At 40.2% G+C, this 21656-nt stretch overlaps 1 protein-coding gene across 3 annotated transcripts in view; it reads right to left on the bottom strand.

The window, feature by feature from the left end:
* The window catches only part of NTRK2 (neurotrophic receptor tyrosine kinase 2), a 201246-nt gene that overhangs the window by 131920 nt on the left and 47670 nt on the right, over nucleotides 1-21656 (bottom strand). For 2 of the 3 annotated variants that reach the window (XM_075488573.1, XM_075488575.1), the window contains exons 8-11: nucleotides 21321-21620; nucleotides 16345-16377; nucleotides 11179-11279; nucleotides 9830-9929 (exon numbers count right to left, since the gene is read on the bottom strand). In XM_075488573.1, coding sequence (XP_075344688.1) covers nucleotides 9830-9929; nucleotides 11179-11279; nucleotides 16345-16377; nucleotides 21321-21620 — 534 coding nt within the window. The remainder of the gene's footprint in view (nucleotides 1-9829; nucleotides 9930-11178; nucleotides 11280-16344; nucleotides 16378-21320; nucleotides 21621-21656) is intronic. The other variant, XM_075488574.1, reaches the window with a different exon arrangement.

Raw genomic sequence — 21656 nt, 5'->3', positions numbered from 1 at the left:
ACATACTGGAAGTGCCATCAATCCTTCCTGGTTTCTGGTATTGGCAAAGTGAACAGTGTTAAATGGGACAAAACAGGGCCAAGGACAAAAAAAGAGAGAATGAGAGACTCTTGTTTAAAAAGGCAATTTTGATTTTTATGTAGGATACAGAACAGGTGTTAGGAGAAAGTGGGCTTTGGGGCAGCACAAAAAGCTACTTGGAAACAGAGAAGACCATTCCCATTTCACGTCATCGCTCATTTATGGGGAAAAAATGCATTATTTATAATATATTATTCTGATCTTTACACTGGATTATCATCCAGGCTGAGGACTGCACATAGCCCTAATGTTTTAAGTAAATGAATGTGAAAGGCTAAAACAGTGGCCACTGTGAGGCAGAGAGGCACACTTATATCACACCAGTGAGGAAGCAGTGGGGAGGTACAGTAACTCCAGGAAGAGAACAACTGAGAACAGCTATGAGTCACTTGGAAAAGGTGTGTTCAGCCACCCATAAAGAAAACACCTTGGGGAACTCACGGGCTGCAGTGGTGGGGCTGCGTCAACAGCTAATATATAAAGCTGCTACCGGGTTGTAGATATCCTGGGAGACAATAAACATGCGGGGGGGGGGGGGGGGGGGGGGGGGGGGGCAGGGTAAAAAAGAGATATAAAAAGGACTCATTCATTCAAATAAAACAATCTTATTTGAACTTTTGCCCGGAATTGAAACAAAACCTAAAGTATGCCTTTTACTAGAAATTCAAGCAGCTTGGCCACCTTTTGTCTTAATTTTTCTTAATTCCTGTGAACTTTTGTACTTTCTTATTTCTTCCTAAGCAGCAACAGCATTGCTACAACAATGGCTTTACTGCACTTCTTGTTCATTCCGAAAGAAGAAACGCCATGAACCTGGCAAAAAAATCTGTTCTTGATGCTTTTTCCAAATATTCAGATCCAAAGAGTGTAATGCCATGAGACTGTACAAACAAAACAAAAGCATCTTCAGATGCATTAAAGGAAGCTGTTGATAAAAGGCTACTCCTGTGTGTTTTTGCAAAATCTGGCAAGAAAGAACAAGCAGTTTGCCTGATTTGGGGAAAGTTCAAATAAGCATCAGAAAACTTTAAAGATCATATTCAATCTCTGAGCAGTTTTTGTTTGTGGGGCTTTTTTAGACACACACATTTGCCTGGAACATACTTAAACGAGTCTTCTTTTTCTGTGATTCTGTCCATGCTACTTTAGAAGACATGGCTCCACTGCAGGAAGCAGAACGACAACAGCTGTGAGGAGAGCTACAGCACAGTGGTCTGTGCCAGCCAGGCTCTGAGCCCATGGTGAATCTCCCCGTTGTGCAATATTCAACACTGAATGCTTTTATGGGAACAAAACAAAAAAGGGCACTCCAACTGTAAAAGATCTCAGCATTTGCTAACAGAATTGATAAGTAGCTAACATGGCCAGGCATTTAGAAACAGAACTTTATGAAGCAGAGTAATTGTATTATCTACTATTCAGGACAAGCACAAGGTTTGTCCTAAGCTCCAGAAAAAATTAAAAAAAAAAAGGTTCAAACTCCAGAGCCATTAACAGAAATCAATGCAACTCGATCAGAGGAGGAATCCTACATCAGTCTTTGAAAGCTGAGGAACACAAATGGAAGGAAACTCACATAAAATCCAACAGGTATTGTAAAAGGAGTGGAGCAAGTCCTAAGCAACATATACTTGGAATCCCCAGTGGTGTTATTCAACTGAGACTCACATACCTGAGCCAAATAATTTCCCTGAAAAAGATGTCACTGTACTGTAAATAGCATGCAGTCTACTGTAACCTTTCAGTATTTCCCTGTCTTCACAATTAAGCTAGTATTCAAAAGCAACACAGAACACCTCAGAAAGTATCTTTGTCCACATGCCACCTTTATGTACTCCTTTTTTGTTCCTCTGCAGTGCACGTCAGCAAGTGACAGGACAAGCAGCAATGAGCACAAACCGAAACAGAGGAAATTTAATTTAAACATAAGGAAAAAAAACTTGCACTTAAGGGTGATTGAACACTGGCACACATTGCCCAGAGAGGTTGTGGAGTCTCCATCCTTGGAGATATTCAATCCTAGCTGCCCACAGCCCTCAGCAACCTGCAGTGGCTCGCCCTGCTTTGAGCAGGGGGTTGGACTAGACACTCAGTGCCTGCCAGCCTCAGCTGCTCTGTGGCAAGTCAGTACAAGCTCGATCAGCCTCCAGGAGCAACCTCTAATAGCACTTCTGCTGGCAGCCCCTTCCATATTAGCCTTTTTCCTAGCTGGAGATCATACAATGGACCTCCTCTCTACCAGGAATACCTTCTATTTATCTACTGTTCATGTTCTCACCTATGCTGTTTAGGAACTGCTTGTTTTTTAGCATCTAGTTTTCTAGCATCATTTGGCCTCAACATTTCCTCAAATGGTGATCAAAACCAAGCACATATGTACTTTGTAGTAAATGGTGCTTAAAGCATTAGAAAATTGGGGCCACTCAAAAATGAATAAATAAACAACATAGGCTGGCTTTGCTATCCTTTGCCACCTGCTTGTATACCTCTTTTTGGGGGAGAGAGTGGAATACAACAGGTACTTGTTTACACTTGCTTTCCATATATTTTTACTAGTAGCAGACACAAGGCCTCGGATAATTTTCCTGGGTTAATAATATCCATCAGTATAGTAGTCTGAATCATGAAAAGCTCTCAACAGATTAGTAACTCCTTTTCTGCCTCAATCATTACAACTGAGTTTGACTATTGCAACCAAAGGAGAGCATAGTCAAATGCACCATCTCATCATTAAGAATTCCCTACCTTCAGATTTGAGATGTCTCCCTAAATCCTTTGTTATATAGGAGGCATGTCATCCACTGGCTTGTTCCTACTACAGAACCAGAGCTACATCCCTCTCTTATACCTTGCACTTTAGGATCAGACTCAGGAAAACTAGTAGCAGACAGAAACAGAAAGCTGAGACCTAGAGACAAAATTTTATATAAATAATAACAATGGAAAGCTAGAAATGCCTAACAGTATGTTCTGATAGGGTGACATGGCCCCAAAACAGTGCTTTAAGAGACACCTCTTTTCTTTATTGGAACACAAGAGAATGGTGGCTTAAATATTTTAAGATCTTTGTAAAATCCTTTACACAAAATTACTTTCACAGATCATAAGAACTCTTATTCTTTGAAGTACTTATAGCAATTTGCTTCTTCAGAGTAAGGTGCTTAGAAGCATTAACAACTCTATCTTCCAAATGTTCATGTGATAAGTAAATATTACTGCCCCCATTATAAAAGTGATGTACCTGAGACAGACAATTTGTATGATTTGTCCATGACTGCAGGGACTGGAATGCCAGTGTCAAACAATAAAAATAGCTTCTTGTGTGTGGTTCAGATGAGCAATATTATCATTGCCTTTACATGTCTACTCACTAAAAATACTGCAGATTTGAGCACATTCATTTTTTTCTACATCTTATCTTACGACACTGACTCACATGAATTAATTCCTCTTTTATATTCTGCTCATTGACTAAATAATGAAATGTTATAAAGACATTAAAGGATCAACGCCCACAGAATCGGCATTTGGGTAGGTACAACACAGCACAAAATCACTTCTATAGGTACAAATGGAAACTCAAAAAGTTCAGTGTTTCAGTGACTTGATGAAGGTCAAGCAGCGAGTGTGTTCCCAAGCTACAAAGTTATCTTCTTAATTGTCTGGCAAACAAGGCAAAATTGTCCAGGAAGCCCTCACTGCAAGCTTATTGCAGACCAACTTGAACGTTAGATCATATTTGTCAAACTGCAGGTCTTTGCTGAAGATGCAAAGCTTTTATTTTGTACTTGGTTCAGAATTAAAAGGAGTAAAAGCTCTTCTATTCTAACTGCATTTCATTCTTCTCCTAGTCTATAAGCAACCCAATTGCTTAAGCAAGATATGTGATAACGGGTGAGTTAATAATAAGCAGAACAGCCTTCCCTTTTCCCATATCAGTACTTCATTCACTTAGAATCACCTAAACTCTCCAAAATCTGAACTCTTCAATCACCAATGTGAATGAAGCAGGGTTTGTTTTGAAGTCCTTTGCAATCATCCTCTCTCCCACAACAACATGGAGTAAAGTAAAATGTATTAAAAGCAGAGAATACAATGACCATTTGCTATATGCTTACAGACAAAGAAGACAGAGTATTTCTCCTGCTGGCCCTAAAGTTACATCCAAAAGAATATGCAAAAGCCTCTATAAATGGTCACAGTCAGAGAGAACAGTAAAGCACTCCACTCTTACCTGGACAGCACCGTATGTAAAGTCATGTAAATATGATTACTTGGGTAAGTGAGGGTTAAAGACTTTAAATCATCACAGATGCATTGTGTCAGAATGACAATATTGCTTTGTAAGGAGGCTTTTATCATGCAGTTGTACAGTGTTTCTTACCCAAACTAAAATACTGTAAGACAACTGAGAAATATGCTGCAATTGAAGACGAGTTCCACGCTGCCCTCTCCTGCACTGTCTTCTGGATCAAAGCTCAAAGTGTAACAAGAGTTTACAAGCAAAACCAACATAGTGAATGACACACAGAGAAGAAAAAGTATTCCATGACTATGAACATGCTCCTGTTGGAATAACCAATGCTTTTAATTAAAAAACTTTTCAAGGAAGTTCACGGCCCAGCACAAAAGTTACAGAAATCACTTGAGAGAAAAAGCTATCAAGTGGGAGAAAATACCCTGTTTTGACTTTGGCAGGCAAAATCCATGGGTGTGTTCATAATTTTTAATCAGCTTGGTGACAGAGCACAGCTTTCTGACTGATAGTCCAAATTTTAAACTTACACTCGAAAATTATGACAAGCAGCTAGCAAGGGCTGGAAGGAAAGGTAGTATTTTGGGGTGTTCATCCTAAAAGGGACACTGTTTTCTTTCTTAAATCAACCCATGCAATCTCATTACCTGATCAGAGAAAGACAAATTTCTGTACCCTGAACTGCACAGACTTAGGGGTGAAGCATTCATTCTAGGATTTAGGTTTAGACATGGGCGAAGCATTCATTCTAGGACTTAGGTTTAGACACGGTAGGTAGTTCAGAGAGCACTCGAGGAAGGAGAAGCACCTTTCAAAGTGTGACACCCAAGCCCACAGACACAAGAAGATAGTTGGCACTGCCTAAGTACAATGGGAATTTCAGACTCAGTTTGTTCCCTTACCTTTGCACTACTGCACACAGCTCAAAGCATTGACAGAAACTTCACACAAACATTCAAAAAAACCCCTCTCACCCCAAAGGGATTAAGTACACATATGTTTCCCTCTCCTTCTGTCAGACTCTATTTGTTAGCTTCTTAAAAGACACAAGGGGCTGCTTTGGGGAGGAGTAGGTTGTCTCTCCTTTCTGGTTTTGGTAAAAACTAGAGAAACTCCATTTATCTCTACAGTAAAGCAGCTGTGATAATAGTCTTGTCCATAACCATCCACTTCCAGCTTTCCTAGCAAGCAAGGAGCACTAAGGATATTGACTTGTTGCTGGAACAGGGACACCCTGTGCTAAAATTTACTACAGTTCAATCAGCAAAAATGTTTTCATCCTTTTAACTGAATTACGCCATTTCAAACTTTATCGACTGATTTATCTTCCATCAGTTTCCTCCATGCTTCCATTCATGCTTAGTGGCATGCTGCTATATTAACATTTGCAAACTGTGTATCAGGTTGGTTATGTTGCAACTAGTTGTTTATTTACATTTATTTTTCAACATGGGAGGTAGAATAAAACACGACTAGAATTATTCTTCCACAAATCCTCTCAGGAAGTTCACAAACCTTCCCCTGCCCTCTCTACTCCAGTTCCCTTGTTATTTTTCAGTTTCATAAGCTGGTTAGATGGAGTCAGAAATACACACAAAATGATAAGAGATGTCTTGGCAGCCTTCAGTGAATTCCCACCACAAGTACTTTCACATCCTCCAGCAAGCAAGCAAGCCAAGGTGTTTTGTAAGAGCAACCCACAAATCTTAATGAATACATTTAAGAAATTAACTGAAGCTTTCACCATTTATGCTGCAGCATCTTGCAAGGGTGTAAAAACCTCACCTCCAGATTCAAGCAACTAAAAGCAGCTTTGCACATAAAGCTGTTATCAACAGAACCTGTACAAGAAGGTGCTTAAAATGTACACAAGCAGACAAATAGAATTATGTTTCACCAGTTATTCTGATGAATTTTGCAATGGAAGTCTGGAAGTCTAGCACAACATGAGAGTTTATCCACAGAGTAGAAAGAACAGTATTTTTTTGGTACTAACCAAAGTCTATTTTAAGTCTCTTCTAGCACAGACCACAGACCAGTGCTGTACTAATACTGTTCCTAAAGTTAGTCATCAGAACCTGCTATTTCTCCTAGCTCTAAAAGACAGAGTGAAAAGAAGCAAGGCAAGAACTAAAACAATTGCCTCATATGGTGCAACCCAACTTTAACCAGAATCCATAACATCACAAACAAAATGTTTTCATTTTGTTATTGGCAGTGAATGAGTGCTTTGCTTGTCCTCCTTACCTGAAAAAACACTCTATTACTACAATTTGTAAAGGTAACTGAATGAAATGAACATATCCCAAGTTGTCCCCTCACCTTAGATACACAAAATGAAGAGAGAAGCCAAAAGATAGGGTAAGTTATTTTTATACAACTCTTCAACAGATCTTGATAAGAGATTGATCAGTACTGCCAAAGTACTTGAAGCTTCCACAGGACCTGGTGCTCCCTGTCACTTAAATGGGACTCTTCTGCTCAGTACAGTAATGGAAAGACGACAACGGAGGATTGTGAGCTTTGTGGCAGTCTCTGCAGCTCTTCAGCACGTGCAGTGCTTTCAGGTATGGGCAGCCCTGATGCAGCATAGCTCAGATACAACCACCTGTTCCACATCTCTTTCTGGGGACATTCTCACTGTCAGTCCCACTCTCCAACAATGCTCAAGCTCCTTAAGCGCAGAAGGACTCAGCATTCAGACAGTGCTAATTGTCTATTTACACATTTCTTTTTCTGATTTTCAGTGGAACAGTTTTTTCCTCTTAGTACATGGTTACATGAAAAATACCATTGAGTGCCAGTTTGAACGCTCCAGTTACTAAGTGACTATTTTGTTTTTCTCCAAACTGCTTGCTGAAGAAGAGTAGGGAGGCATTTAATGAAAGGGTGTCTGAAGTGACCATGTTGTGTTCTCACAAGATAACAGAAAAATGAAGCACAGTCTTTTCTGCATTTCTGCCTGATGTAACTGAGGAAGTTCCTTCTTATGAATGCAAAATATTCATTAATATTTTGGGGAAGATCTGAAAAGAAGGTTTTTTTTTATCTTGTTTATAAATATTTTTAATGGCAATCTGGATATTTTATTCCTTCCAACTTCCCTACTAAGATTGTTTATTAAACCACCAATTAAAACATGATGTCTGTATGCTAAGTTGGGTCTAATTTTGCTGTCCCTTAATTCAATTGCAAACGACTCAAGGAATTCACAGGTAGCTGGCTTGATCCTTTTATTCAGAATTTCCAAGATACACATTTTAAATGTATTGTGTTGATCAATACTGACTGCAAAAAAATTTCTCTTCACCTTTGCCTTATTTTCCTCATGCTCAAATACCCCATGCTGTTTATCTTCATTTATGATTTCTCAATATATACTTATGCTGCAGGCTTTTCAGAGCAGGTAATATTTTATTATTAGTCTGGGTATTACATATCGAGATGGTGTTCTAATCTCAGGTCTTTAAATATTACTTTAATATAAATTCAATAATACTGATGATGATAAATGGAGAGAGTGTTTCTGGGACTTTGGACTATGGATAGATCCAGACTGTCAAGCTGAGGTGTGAATGCAAACTTTGGAGAAGTCTGAGGTTCACTTCAGGGACAACTGAAGGTCAATCCTTTCTAATGAAACATTCAAGAGTTACTTGTAGCTCAGTGACATTTCACCATTACCACACATACCACGCCTGGATTAGTTTTCGAAGGAGTGCACCTGAACTGTAAACTCATTTTACTGATCTTCCTAACCGTCACTGGTCAAATTGAAAGAATAAAATAAACACCATATATGAGGTTGCTGCCTTTTCATAATTTCATATAGTCATTTCCCCAAAAGTGTATCCTTACTAAAATATGATCTACATGGACAATTCTGCAACAAAAAACTACTGAGGTCAAACTTACAGATCATTAAGAGCATTATTTTTGTGAGAGAAGTTGTACCTGAAGATACTAAAAACCAACCACCATCTAAGGAGCTTCCTTGAAGGTAACTTAATATGTTACCGCACAAAATACAACTTTGTGCATTCTCCCTCAGGGTAGAGTTTACTTCCTAGTTCCTCCAATAATGTCATGTTGAAGTATTTAATGCAAATTTTGAAAAATCTAACAAGCATTCAGCTTTAAAGAGCTAACATCAGACATTTCTCATCGTTGCTTTCATTTAGCTTCCACCTACTTCAGCTCTCTAAATGCAATTCAGAAAGCTTCAGATACAAATAAAATTTATGCTGAACTGTTGTTCAAGTTGCAGAAAGTTTTTTCTAGTCTTTGGCCAAAACTCTGCAACTCTATCCTGCTGGCTCCATGTTGCTATTGAGGATATTTCACAATTACTGTCCTCTTTTAATGCCACCCCAAAGAGCAGAGACTACGTCGTATCAGAAGGAGGCGAGAGAAAAGGTTACCATCCCAGCAAGCTAATCTGCATTGACTACTTTTCTGCTCTGCTCAAATCTCATTTGTTCCAGGAACTCTCCTCTAAACAGAATATAGAAACACAAAATATACAGTAGATATCTCTGAAAAGAGCACATGTCAAGAGCAAGTAAGGGTTACCAAAATATACATCCATGTGGTACTATGTCATAAGCACAGCTGAGAGGAAGGACACGCAGGTAACAAGAGCCTATCAAAAGATTACTTACCATTCTCTCCACAGACCCTCAACTACACCTTAAGAACAAAAGCTCATCTCCTTTAGCACACAGCAAAGCACCTCCCAACAAAAGACCAAGTGTTTTTTTCTTTTTCTTTTTTAAATACAATTTCACCCACATTGCCAGACACAGACTGATGATACCAGTAAAATAATATGGTAATGGAGTTGTTGCAGGTACCTCCAATGTTACACATACCTCCATCTGGCTGTAAAATAAATAAAGGAATAAATGGAAGGGCTGAGATCTCCCCCTTCCACAGGGACAAGAACACTAGCCACTCTCTCCAGCTGCTACTTCCCAAGACACAAACAGAAGCTCAAGAAAATGCATCTGTCAGAAAGCACCAGTATGACAGGACCCGCTGCAAATGCACCTTCTGCTCTTGCCATTGTTTCTTCTTGAATCTATCACCTTAACATGACATTTGTAGTATGGTCTGAAATACCTCTTCCATACAGCATAGATTCCCATCAAATTGTTGTAATTAAACTCATATCAGAATAAATTTCATTTCTTATCTTCCTACCCACACTGACTCAAGTAATATTTTACTCCAGGAAGTGTCCCAGGGGGCTCTGCAGCAGAAGGAAGCGTAATGGGATTGGTCATAAGAAAAAAAGAGAAGTAGAAGAGTTTGATCCAAAATTCTACACTGTCTACATCTGCCTCTGCCCTTACTTACCTGATGAAGAAACAAAACACTAAATGTGACTGCATTTAACCTACTTATTTTGACTGCTCTCTGCGCAGAAGCCTATAGTATCAGCTAATACAACCCACAACACTTATGGAAGGTATAACAAACAACCCTACTTACCTTTCATCCCAAACTTAGAGTGTCTTCCAAACTTCAGAATAATGAGCATTATTACTAAGCCAGTGCACACCAGTGCTGCAATTCCCACCACAACGTACACCTAGAAAAACAGGACACAAACAGATCTGCTTGTTCTCATGAACTTCAAAGACATTCAGCATACATTCAGATTAACCTAGTTAGAGATTTATTTTAACTGGGAAACATTTGCATCCAGATGAAAGAGTACAGAAAACAGCCACTTGTTGAGGTTTCTTCTATCCTACAAAGAACAGAGATTCAGACACATCTGAACAACTTTTTCAACATCCTACACATTCAAGGCAGGTGGAAGGGAGTGCACATAACCCCTTTCCCTTCCAACAGAGTGGCATGTTATAAGAAAACATGTAAGAAAAGCATATAAGGAAAAAAATTTTTACTGTGAGGGTGGATGAACACTGGCACAGATTGCCCAGAGTGGCTGTGGAATCTCCATCCCTGGAGACATCAAAACCAGAGTGGACAAAACCCTGAGGCCCCGCTTTAAGCAAGAGGGATTGGACCAGAGGATTTCCAGAGGTCCCTTCCTCAGCCATTCAATGATTCTGTTATCAGATGAGATAAGACTGCCTGGGATCCTCCCAATTTTTTAGCACAGTGTCCCAACTCACAGTCCGCTCTCCAGTTCACGAACGCTCACACTCTCCGCTGCCTGCTGCTTTAACAGTCACTGATGCAGGGAGGCTGAGAGATCAACCAGGCTAGCCACCCACTACCAGTTTCCAACAATTCAGTTCAGGAGAGCACAAGAGGCAAGACAGCACAGGAGGAGGCCCACTAATTCAGCTATTTATACTAAAATCTACTGCAAATTATTCGATAAAAAACCTCCATGAAATCATGGTTTAAAAACATACAACTAGAATTTGAAAGTTCATTACAGCACACCCTCTCTGTAAGGAGGAGCTGACTCAAGGACGGGAATTCAAACAATTTTCAAACTACCTTGGATGTCTCTGTTTTGTAAATAAGGAGTTGCTCTTCTTGGCTAAAATTGGAAACAAAGTCTTAGGCCAAAAAATTAGTTAGTTGTTCAGAAAAAGCATGAAACAAAACAACTAGCAATTTTACTGGGACTGAAAAGTGATTCACTGTTTCAAAAAATGGGGGGAGGGCAAGAGTGGGGAGCACTGATTTTCCTTTTTTTTTTTTCCCCTCTCCTTTTTTTCCTGAGTTTTGATCAAAACACAGTAATAGCTCTGGTGTTCCGGTAGCTCAGGGTCCTATTACAATCGCCGCAGTTTTGTGAGTGGTATAGCCAGAAAATCCACCAAGATTACAGATCAGGAAACAATGTATATACTTACAGTGATGCTATCTTCATTCTCTTTGTTGGAAACGTCCGTAGAAGTGATTTGATTACTGTTATTTGTGGTGTCTCCAAGATCATTAGGTGTGGTTTCATACTCTTAGGAAAGGAGAAAAGGTTGCTTTTATAATTTCATAACCTTAGAGGGGAAAGGGTTGTCTTTATTATTTCTGCTCTGTAAGATGGTAAGGCCACTAACAACTCTCAGGACTCTGAGCTCTTTGGAAACATAACTGCTAATGTAGCTGGAACATTTTGGGAGGAACCCTGTGCCAGATAATCGAACAAACATGTTGTGACTGATAAACCTGAAAAGAGAAACGATCTACACCATAATGTATATCTCTACTGGAAAAACTAGTTAAATAAGAACTCCATCCATAAAGCTATTTTTATGTGCTTCTGACTTTCCATTAAAAATGAAAGACTGCCCTCTACACTGAACTTCTCCAGCCTTGTATTCAGCCAAATATAGGACAGTCTTAGAAATTAGCTTGGGGACTTTTGTTTAGCTGAGAAGAACTTGGCAGATGGGTTTTTAGCTAGTTTATTACTATCAAATGTGAAATAGCTGTTTTTCTTTGTTTAAAAAATAATAAAAAATATTGTTGTGTGCACAGAGGTTACAGTCTAGCATCATAAACTGTCACACAGGTAAACCTGTAAAAAATTAAATGCCTGAGATGGTATGAAGAAATTTGATTCATCAAAATAATTCTACTGACAGGTCTGCTGGGGTGAACCCAAAACCATCAAAAATAATTAACATGGCTTAATTATTTATAATTATTTAAAAATGAAACACAGATATTTACAGTCCATTATTTCCTGTCAAAACTCTTTGAATGAGATAAAAAATTAAATAATATATATACGAACTTAGAGAAAGGTGCATTAAAATAAAACAAGAAATGCATATATTTTATGATTACATCTGGAAATATACATAACATTTTAATTTTATGACTGAAATGTGTGCAGATGAAAGAAACAAACAAGGGCAATAACTGTATGTATTACAAAATGCACCTCCAGCATTGTAATTTAAATTTGCAGTTAACTGCGTATTTCTTTACACACTTCGATTAAAAATGGTGCTGTAAGCCTACAGATGAAATTTTAACTGAATCTGAAAAAGCAGAGCATAGAGGCATAGCTCTCACTAACTACAGAGGCAGGAACTCTTCCGACCACAGAGCTGCTGCTGAGCAAGGGCAGGGAGGGCTGGCGCCTCAGCAGAGTTTATCTTCTTTAGCTCCCAAGGCCATTTTGGAGAGCTCAGCTGGCAATGCTAGCAACAAGCTGCACTGGGCTTTTGATCTTCATGCATGCACAAACACATCTGCTTTCTGCAAAGCACTCGGCAGGCTGCAGATTTTTTGGTATATGAAGCTACGCAGCTACCTCTGGCACCAGTGCTACAGTCAGTACAGTCAGGTTGTCTAATCAGCTCACGTAGTCTATTTTGGCTCTACACCATGCATGCTGAAGGATAGGACTCTTTCAAGCCAAAATACATAGTAAGCAAACAGAGCTTTCATGAGAAACAAAATGTAATTTCCTGGTCTTTTACCGTTTGAATTCTCTGACTCAGCGCTGCATCTCTATGCCTATAGCTTCCTATGCAGCAAAGTCAGAACAGCAGCGAGAGGCAAACGTACAGCACTCCTCACTCCGGGCAGCACAAGCCCTGCCCGAATGGCTCGCCTGCGCAAGCAGCCCGGCCGCTCGGACGAGGAGCCGTGCAGACCATCTGCCACCGTGACTACACGCTTTGCCACAGCAAAGGAGGAGACTTCAGCTTCATTCATTTGTAGGCAAGGGCCCGCTTTATAACAAGTATCTCGGCCTACAAGATGGGGCTTCCTTTACAATTAGCTGGGAAAATCTTCACAAAGATAGTTTTGACCAACCCTGTATTTATGGTAGCTTTGTAAGACCAATAGATAAAACAAATATTTAGAGCCTTCGCTGCTCTGGCTCCATAACACAAACTTTCAAGAGGGAAATCTTTGGCTCTTAATTTTACCTGTAAATAGCAGTGGGCAAAAGCCAATGCTATTTGCAGTTCTGTTTATGCTCACGTCTGTACTAAGCTAACTGGAAATCACACCCTGAAGGACTAATGAGAACTATGCAGAGTGCTTCAGGTCAGTCTGTAAATCCTCAGAATGCACTTTTATATTAAAATGGGCAAGAGCTAAAGTAGGCCACGTCGGTACGCTGGTGTGGTGATGCCATTCCCCGCTGTATAACTGTGAAGCACTTGCATTTGAATAGTGCCAGATCTTCAAGGCCTCTTGAAATGGGTGAGCCAGGCAAGGAAAACACGCACAACAGCTATCTAGCCAAAACTAGGAATTCAGAGTTAAACAAATTCCTGTTCGCTTCACTATGTAATCCTGACATAGACATCGAGCACTCCGATACAGACAGGGTCACGCTTCTTGATACCCACTATGTGGGACTCGTACCAGTTCAGGGCCAGGTTCCCTGGTGCGGCGTACCTCACGCGGCCACCTGTGACTACACCAACCGCGGTGAACGGCAGCTGAGGCCGGGCAGTATTTTGCAGCCATTTTACAAACCAGGCGCGTGGCAGCTGGCATACAGAGAAGAGCACAGTCATACCAGCACCGGGGGGTCACACTGCGTAGTTCTCTGGGGGCTTGGGCGATACAGGGCATGGTGTCTCCTATGTTTACAGCCACGTCAGAAGGAGCAGCGTGGCACACGACGTGAACTCAGAGGCAAAGAAGCTGGCTTTGCATTTGATTGCCTGCTCAGCCCAGGTGAGTCACTTTACTTTTCTCAGTTACTTCCCAGATGGGGCCAGGCCAGCCTCTCCTCTCTGCCTTTTCCGTGAGGTGAGCTGGACGCACTAGCGACTGCTCCACATTTGCGGCAGGCGGACTGCCCCGTGCAGCCAGGACTGCCCCCGACAAACGCGATGTCATGCAGCCTGCTGCCACCTCATCAGTTCTTCTGTTTCCCGTTGTATGCTCAAAACACTTAATGGAAAATGTTTGGAAATCACCCCACACGGAGCGCAGGACACAGAAGGTCAATTCCCAAGGGACAGACCAAACCTAGCTATGAAGGGCTTTGCTCCGCACAGAGGGATACTCAAGGCTGAGGTCCCCTGCCCTCCGTCTCCTCACAGCCCAGCCCTGCCTGGCCACGAGCCCTGCTGAGTCAGGCCCACCTGCGGGCCCATGGCCTGGCCTCGGCCCCAGGGCAGTGCCCGATGCCTGGGGCTGGGGCTGCCCATGGGCCCCCCAGCTGCCCCGTTCCTGACTTGGGTGGTGGGATGGGCCTGGCTGCCAGGCCCTGCCCTGACGGACCCCCATGGGGAGCCCCTGGCCCTGCGGTGCCCCAACACTTGCAGGGAAGTACCTTGCAGCTCCCATTAACTTTGCCCGTAGCCAACAGACTGACAGACACACAGCTAGTCCCAGTGCCCAGCAGGATCAAATCCTCTGCCGCCATCTTTACCCGTTACACTGGGCACTTTCGCAACATGATTAGCACGGGGCTCTGAAAAATGCATTTTAAAGTGAAGACTGGGGGAGGAGCGGGGGGGGAGGGTGCTTTAAATCTTCCTTCCAACATAACCTAAGTTTTGGGTAAACAGGTCAGCACAGAGTGGCCCAAAAAAAAGTCATGACAGCCTCTCAGGGGGAGCTCATCCCATGGGTCCCACTGTCAGCCATGCAGGCAGTGGTTCTCCAAAGAAGCGTTATCAGTTCCTAGACCTTCCAGCCAGACTCATTTATTCACCTCACTAACTGGACTTGTGAATTTGGAATAATTAGGGAAGCACTCTGGACTACAAAGTGTTTCTCAAAGCAAGCAGTGAGTCACTGAAACAAAGATCAAAGACAGCAGTTTCAAAAAGCAGAAAGAAAAGCCAGGAATAAAAGGAAGGCTGCTTTCATCAGGACTAGGTCTCGCAGGCTGTGATGCACTAGCGCAACTCGAAGTGCACATCTCAGCAGAAACCTACCCAAGACAATCGAAGCACAGCACTCGCATGGTAAAAGCCATATACACAGGCATCAGGACCTTGATAAACAGCTCAGAATCAAAATCTTCATGCATACAGCTTATATAATGCAACACATGTAAGAAATTGTGCAAACCATCACCACCTTCCCACCCCCCAACCCTGCACAAAAAAAAAAAAAGAATTTGGAAAGAGAGGGAGGGGAAGCTATCCTTTAGTATTTCTAAGCATTTAAAGCCAAACTGACGCTTCAGTTGCACATTTGCTAAAGTTTAATGACACGGAATGAAATCAAAGCAATAACATTAAATCAGCTTAAGGAAATTTGAGTGATGGGCTGTTTCATCCCAATAAAAAGTACTCCAAACAAGATCCAGGTTCTGCTGGAAGCTAAAGGGTGTTTGGGTATGCCGGTTAGGATGGACTTTCCTACTCACCAGAAGTATACCAGAAGTATTATGTAAAACTAACCAGTTGCTTTTCATTCTGCAGCTTCTATTCTAGTGCACACTTGCTTTCACTAGGTACAGACCAAAACATTACGCCTAACTAAAAAACTAATGTGAACACTATGTCATCAAAGCTTCTGGCACACACTCAGATATCATTGAGTTGATGGTCTGCTTATGCAAGACAGATTAAGGGAAGGTACAAATGAGCAGACAGCGCAAAATAAATTGCCTACAGGAAAACTTACTTGTGCCAACCTCATTTTTAAGTGGGATTTAGGGGTACATTTTTGGAGGCAAAACAAGAACGGAATCATCCCTGAAAAAATAAATTAAGTTATATAAGGAGAAATCACAAACTCTCTTTCCTCCAAGAAATGCCTCCAAAAGGTTCACAAAATCCCATGCCTGTGAGCTACATCAGACAGCTGTCATCCTACAGGATCAAGTGCAACCATTCGTAGCAGTGGATTTATGCTTCTCCTGATGTGAATCAAAAGCAGCAGAGTACGTAAAACATCATATTGCCCTCATTTATCTTAAATGATATAAGGCAGGAGAGGAACCAAAAATACAAAGTACCTTTTAGAATTGTGTTATATAATATGTGCCATTTCAATTTAACTGAGCCTGACATTCAATCTTTTAATGATTTCAGTTCCTTCATTTCTATCATTAAAAGAAAAGAAAAAGGAAATCAAATATATACCATAAACGTCTGGATCCACAATTGGGCCACTACCTGTACATGGAGAAGAGAAAAAAAAAAGAAAGAAAAAGCCTTTGTAAATAGATTGCAAATGCTGGAAGAATGAAAGTTTCTTTAGGAATTTTTTTAAGAGTTTACATGTTATTTGCAATAGCAATGGTCAGTACCTACACAAATGCAAAGCAACATCAATATATTGCAGTATCTCTTTATCAGATTACATTTACAACCATTTTAGAGCTATCCTAAAGGTTAATATTTTGCTTCATATGACACAGCTAACACATAGGGCATTAGTTCTGGTGAAGGCAGGCGTATTTCCCAACTGGGCAAAATTGTGCTTTCCGCTGTTAATGTATACCTGGAATAAGTGCAACAATAACTATTTCTGTTGAAAAATCAATAGTAAAATTCTCCCTGACCTTAAGCAGAAGCAGACTTCAGTAAGCATTAACAATCACTGACTTTTACCTGGTCAAAAAATTTTGCTATTAAATCACCGTGAGAGCAAACCGGTTTAGCTGTGAGCTGGCAAGTTAAGGGCTAGAGAGAGCAATGACCTAAGCAGCACCATTTCATTCACTCTGTAAAAGGATGCTTCCAAGAAGCTGGCTGCACAGCTGATACACAGGCAGAACTCTTACCAAAAGAGTCAGATGTCTGAGAAGCCAGCCTTTACACAAGCAAATGGACACCCATCTAGTCTACATTTTTCTAAATTTTACTAGTTCCAGTTTGCACTTTTTCTAATTACTGCACGTATGTAAGGCTGAGCACATATGTGAGTATAATGCACAGAAAGCCCACTGAAATTAGCATACTATTAGACTATTCACACCTTGAAAGATATTTGTGTTGTATTTCAGCATAACCATTCATTCTGGTCTATAATGTATTTATAGCATAGCTTATGTAGTAGGCTCCTAATCACCTCTTCCATATTTTTACTCTTTCTTTTTGTTGGTTTGGAAATAAAATTAACAGATAGTTAAAATCTCTAAAGATGAACCAAACTTCAAAAAGCATAATTCTGTTTATAGAGCTATACAGTAAATCCATAGCAGTAGCATTACACTGGCATAAAGCCACTGTGAAGCATGACCAGAACACCATTGTTTCTGCTTATGTCAACAGCATGAGACTGCGCTGAAAATACTAAACAGAGTTGCACCCAATTTGCAGAATGGCAGCAGATAATTAGGTTTATTTTTAAATGCATTTGAAGATATTCTAGTATCCAGAGATATAGGTTAATAGACCCCATGAGAACTGTCATGTCATCTGCAGAAGTAAATAACATGTGAAGAAATCTTGTACTATCTGTCCTCAAGCAACTTCTGACTGGGGTTTTCTGTCCACAAAAGTTCATGGATTCAGTTTTTCCAGTATAAAACATCCATCTGCTGAAAGACAGTATTTCTAAATTTACCTTCTGTAATATCAAGGGAAAAACAACAACAACAACTTCCCAGGCCTTTATTCCTCAGTTAAATGGCAACATTTTTGTTACTGCTTACTGGAATTGGGATAAAGTAATCAGATTAGTTTAACCCCTAACTCCTGCCAGGGATATAAACTAGGATGTCATCAACTCCATTCAAATACCTTTCATATAACTAAATACTTCACTTCAAAGTTGCAAAAATCAAGATACTGGATGAAACCCAAATTTCTATTTAGTATTCCCTACAGAAAAACATATCTACTCAATCATCAAAACATCAATTAAAGCTGTTTTAACATTAAACTTCACCACAGTAATTTTGCACGTTTACACACCATTATTTTTAAGGCAAACACAGAACAGCATTGTTGTTTTGGTCCCTGTTAGAACAGGTTGTTGTGTAAACAAACTATTAAGAGACTTATCCTATTCTCTCATCTTTATAAACTACATCAAGTACACTTGGTTTGCTTGCTTCTTTCTTTATGAAGTTAACATTTTCAAAATAAAGCAGCAGCAAAAGACTCAATCCAAAAAACACACTTCTGCAAAACAGCCCCATGTTGTTTTGCTGCACAAGCAAGATGCTACTTCTGAGGCGTATTTAACATATTGTTACTTTGACAAGATACTGTGTGACTTGGATTCCTTCAGCTGAGTTTTAGAGTAGAGAGCTGGTAGATGAATAAACTTAATTTAAAATACTCATTATTGGTAAAAATGTCTCCTGCATTCATTAGCTGTTTTAGATCAACTATGAGAACAGCCTCCAGAATAAAACATGAAGATTCCTTGCTTACTGTTTGCTGCAGTGTAGTCTCAAATAATCAAGTCATCCTCAGCAAGAACAGCTTCAGAGGAACCCAATAACTTTAGCAGATTAAAGCTAGTTAAAAATCTAGCTAATAGAATATAAAATTTATTCTTCCAGGCCTTCGTATTTAAAATAAAGTCTTAATTTACAACATTAACTGTGTTATTAATTCAATCCAAATCCCACTGCAGCACATGCCTTCCTCTCCTTTATGCCTGCATCCTCAGACCAGTGAAACGTGTTCTGCAAGTAGCATGCTGGAAGTTCAGAGCATCATAGCACAAATCATGCCTTCATCGTGTTTGATGCAACTTTGAAAGTGGAGTATTACACTGTTGATGACAGAACATGCTTCAGACTTAGTTGTATTTAATTTAGACATATGGATTATAAATGAGGGGGAGTTTTATTTTATTTTGTTTTGTTTTGTTTTTACCTTCAGAGCATTTGCCCCTAAGTGACGCAATAACTACAGAATCAGTTTAAAGCTCAGTGAGTATATCCCACCCCATGAAACATCAGGGCTGGTATTTAAGTCAGTCATGAAGGCATGGAAATGAACATAATACCAGGGCGTGGGCCTTAATCTTTATGCTTCATTGTACAATATGTGGGCCAAAAGAAAAAACTACACAGTAATGACAGCACCGAAAAAGCCTTTTAAGGGTCTGAAAAAGCCTGACAGTGCTTTAAATAGTAATAGTTTAAAACAAAAATTGTAATACAATGCACAATAGAGGATTCTAGTTTTTTTAACATTTGCTTTTATGACAGCTTTAGTGGAGGAGACAACAATGTTGTGACGTTTTCTAAAGCTCAATGCCATGATTCTTATAGGAAAAAGCCCCACTAAAAAAACAATATTGAGGAGCCTAAGTAGATAAGCAATTTCCTCTGTTGTTAATTTTTAAGACTGGTTTAGTGCCATCCACTATGCACAAACTGCTTTGTAACACAGTTACATCCTGTCTATAGATAGTCCAGTTCCCTCTATACTCTTTTTGTGAAGCTTAATCCACCACAGAGCTTGGGAAACGCTTAAGAAACACAGCACACATTATTTTGGGAGACTTATATTCTTTATGAGTATAAAGAGGATGGAACAAGTAAATAATGTTGTCTTTCTAATTTGGCGGATACCTACAGCTCTATTTACTGATTTAGAAGGCCACAACTAGGAAATTTTCAGTGTACAGGGGAGAAAAGCATAAAGGAAAAACAGAACAGTAAAAGGAATTTGGATCAAAGACAAAAAATGATAAATTCACCGAAATGTATTAGAGGAACTGTTATTCTGTTAAGAAAATGAAGCAGGTTCATATTAAATAATCAGGGTGTAAGAGAACTTCCATTGCACACAGAACATCTATGAGCTGAATTGTTTTACTGAACCATTATAATGCAGTATTAGAGGATGCCAGTAGCTGAACCATGGCATGTTTCTGTAATAAGTCTATTTAAGGAAGAACTCCAGAGAAAAAAAAGAAGAGAGGAGCACTAAGGACAGCAGGAGTAAATAAAGCCTGGTTTTATCAGCTCTTCACCTTCTTCTTCTAAGGGTGGGAAAGCAAAAGACCTGCCATCTCTCTCCCTACAGCAGACTGAGCTGGTAGGGAAAAAACGTTAAATACAGACCATATTTTTACTGTCTGTAGCCTGCAATGTAGGAGAGAGAATTTAAATATCCACTTTTTTTTCTGCCAGATAACATTAGCACTGCACATTGCTGTTTCAAAAAAGAAAGCTATTTATATCCCATGGCTAAAAAGCCAAAGGTACACACATGCTCATATTTTCAGATATGACTGTGCAATTATTTGTGCAAAAACAGGCCTTTATTTCCACTCCAGCTGTGCAAGGTCCACTCAGAGTTTTTTCCACATACAGCAATATGCTTACATGGATGCCTTCTTATTCTTACAGTCACTGCACATATGGTTTTGAAGATGTGGGAAAAGATCAAACGACGGTGAACATCAATCAATTACAGTAGGCGCTGCAGTTCAATGAGTTAGTCCACCTTGAGCCTGCTCACATAACATTTAGGAGGGCTGAGGCAAAGCCTTTAGAGCAGCTGAAAATGCATATATTTAACAGCAACCATCTTGAGTATGGATATTCCTAGGCATGTAGGTGCCCAGCCTCCAGTGAAACGAATGGGAATTGGACATCAAAATGCCAGTGAGGACCTCAGACATTGTCCATCTGCCTCTGGGTTACTTGTTTTCTCGCCAGCTCCCTCTGGTGTCTTACCATATAATCATCAACTCACTGGACTGCACTACTGATTTTGCCACAAGGCACTATATGCTACATAGGCATCCCCCATGTCTTTGAAGACATTGCCTAGTTGCATTCATACTCAGTGCAGCAAACTTGCAGACTGGCTGAACTGGCACTCAGTGCTTTCCAGGATCAGAACTGAGGCTTGAGAAAACACTTCAGAAACAGCAACCTTTTACTAGCCTTAGCTAGCACTGAGGGAAGGGGAAGATTGACAGAGCACTAGCGTGGCCTCCCTTGAGAAGCAATAAACAAGAAGAAAATGCTCAAAAAACCCATTATTTTACAACTAATCTTGAAGACATTCATTCAGAGAGAAAAAAACCAAAAGCATATAAAAAGCTTCCTCCAAAAGAGTTAAACTGGCCAGGAGCACTGTCTCCACAGTCTCATCAATTTGCAACTGCTAACATAAAAAAAAAAAATTATACTCACCATCTCCAGGCACTGACATGAAATGGGCATCAACCCGTTTTTCATCCTCTCCATACTCATTCTTTGCCAGTAAGGTATAAGCACCATTATTCAGGTGGGTAGGATTGTCCAGCTGAAGGCAGCCATGGTATTCACTTTGATTGATAACATGTATTTTAGTACAGATGTATTCAGATTCATTCAGTATAGCCCCTTCATAGAACCACTGCAATGTGGGCTTAGGGTTCCCTTTCACAGTGAACGGAATACACCAGTGGTGGTCCGGGGTTGGAGATTCAATGAAAGTGATATTTGGTGCAACTATATTGGAAAAAAAAGAGCAAAGAACATCAGAAT

Source organism: Mycteria americana, chromosome Z, assembly GCF_035582795.1.
Source record: "Mycteria americana isolate JAX WOST 10 ecotype Jacksonville Zoo and Gardens chromosome Z, USCA_MyAme_1.0, whole genome shotgun sequence".
Lineage (NCBI taxonomy): Eukaryota > Metazoa > Chordata > Aves > Ciconiiformes > Ciconiidae > Mycteria > Mycteria americana.
The sequence above is the reverse complement of the archived record's forward strand: the minus strand, read 5'-3'. Positions and strand labels throughout refer to the sequence as shown.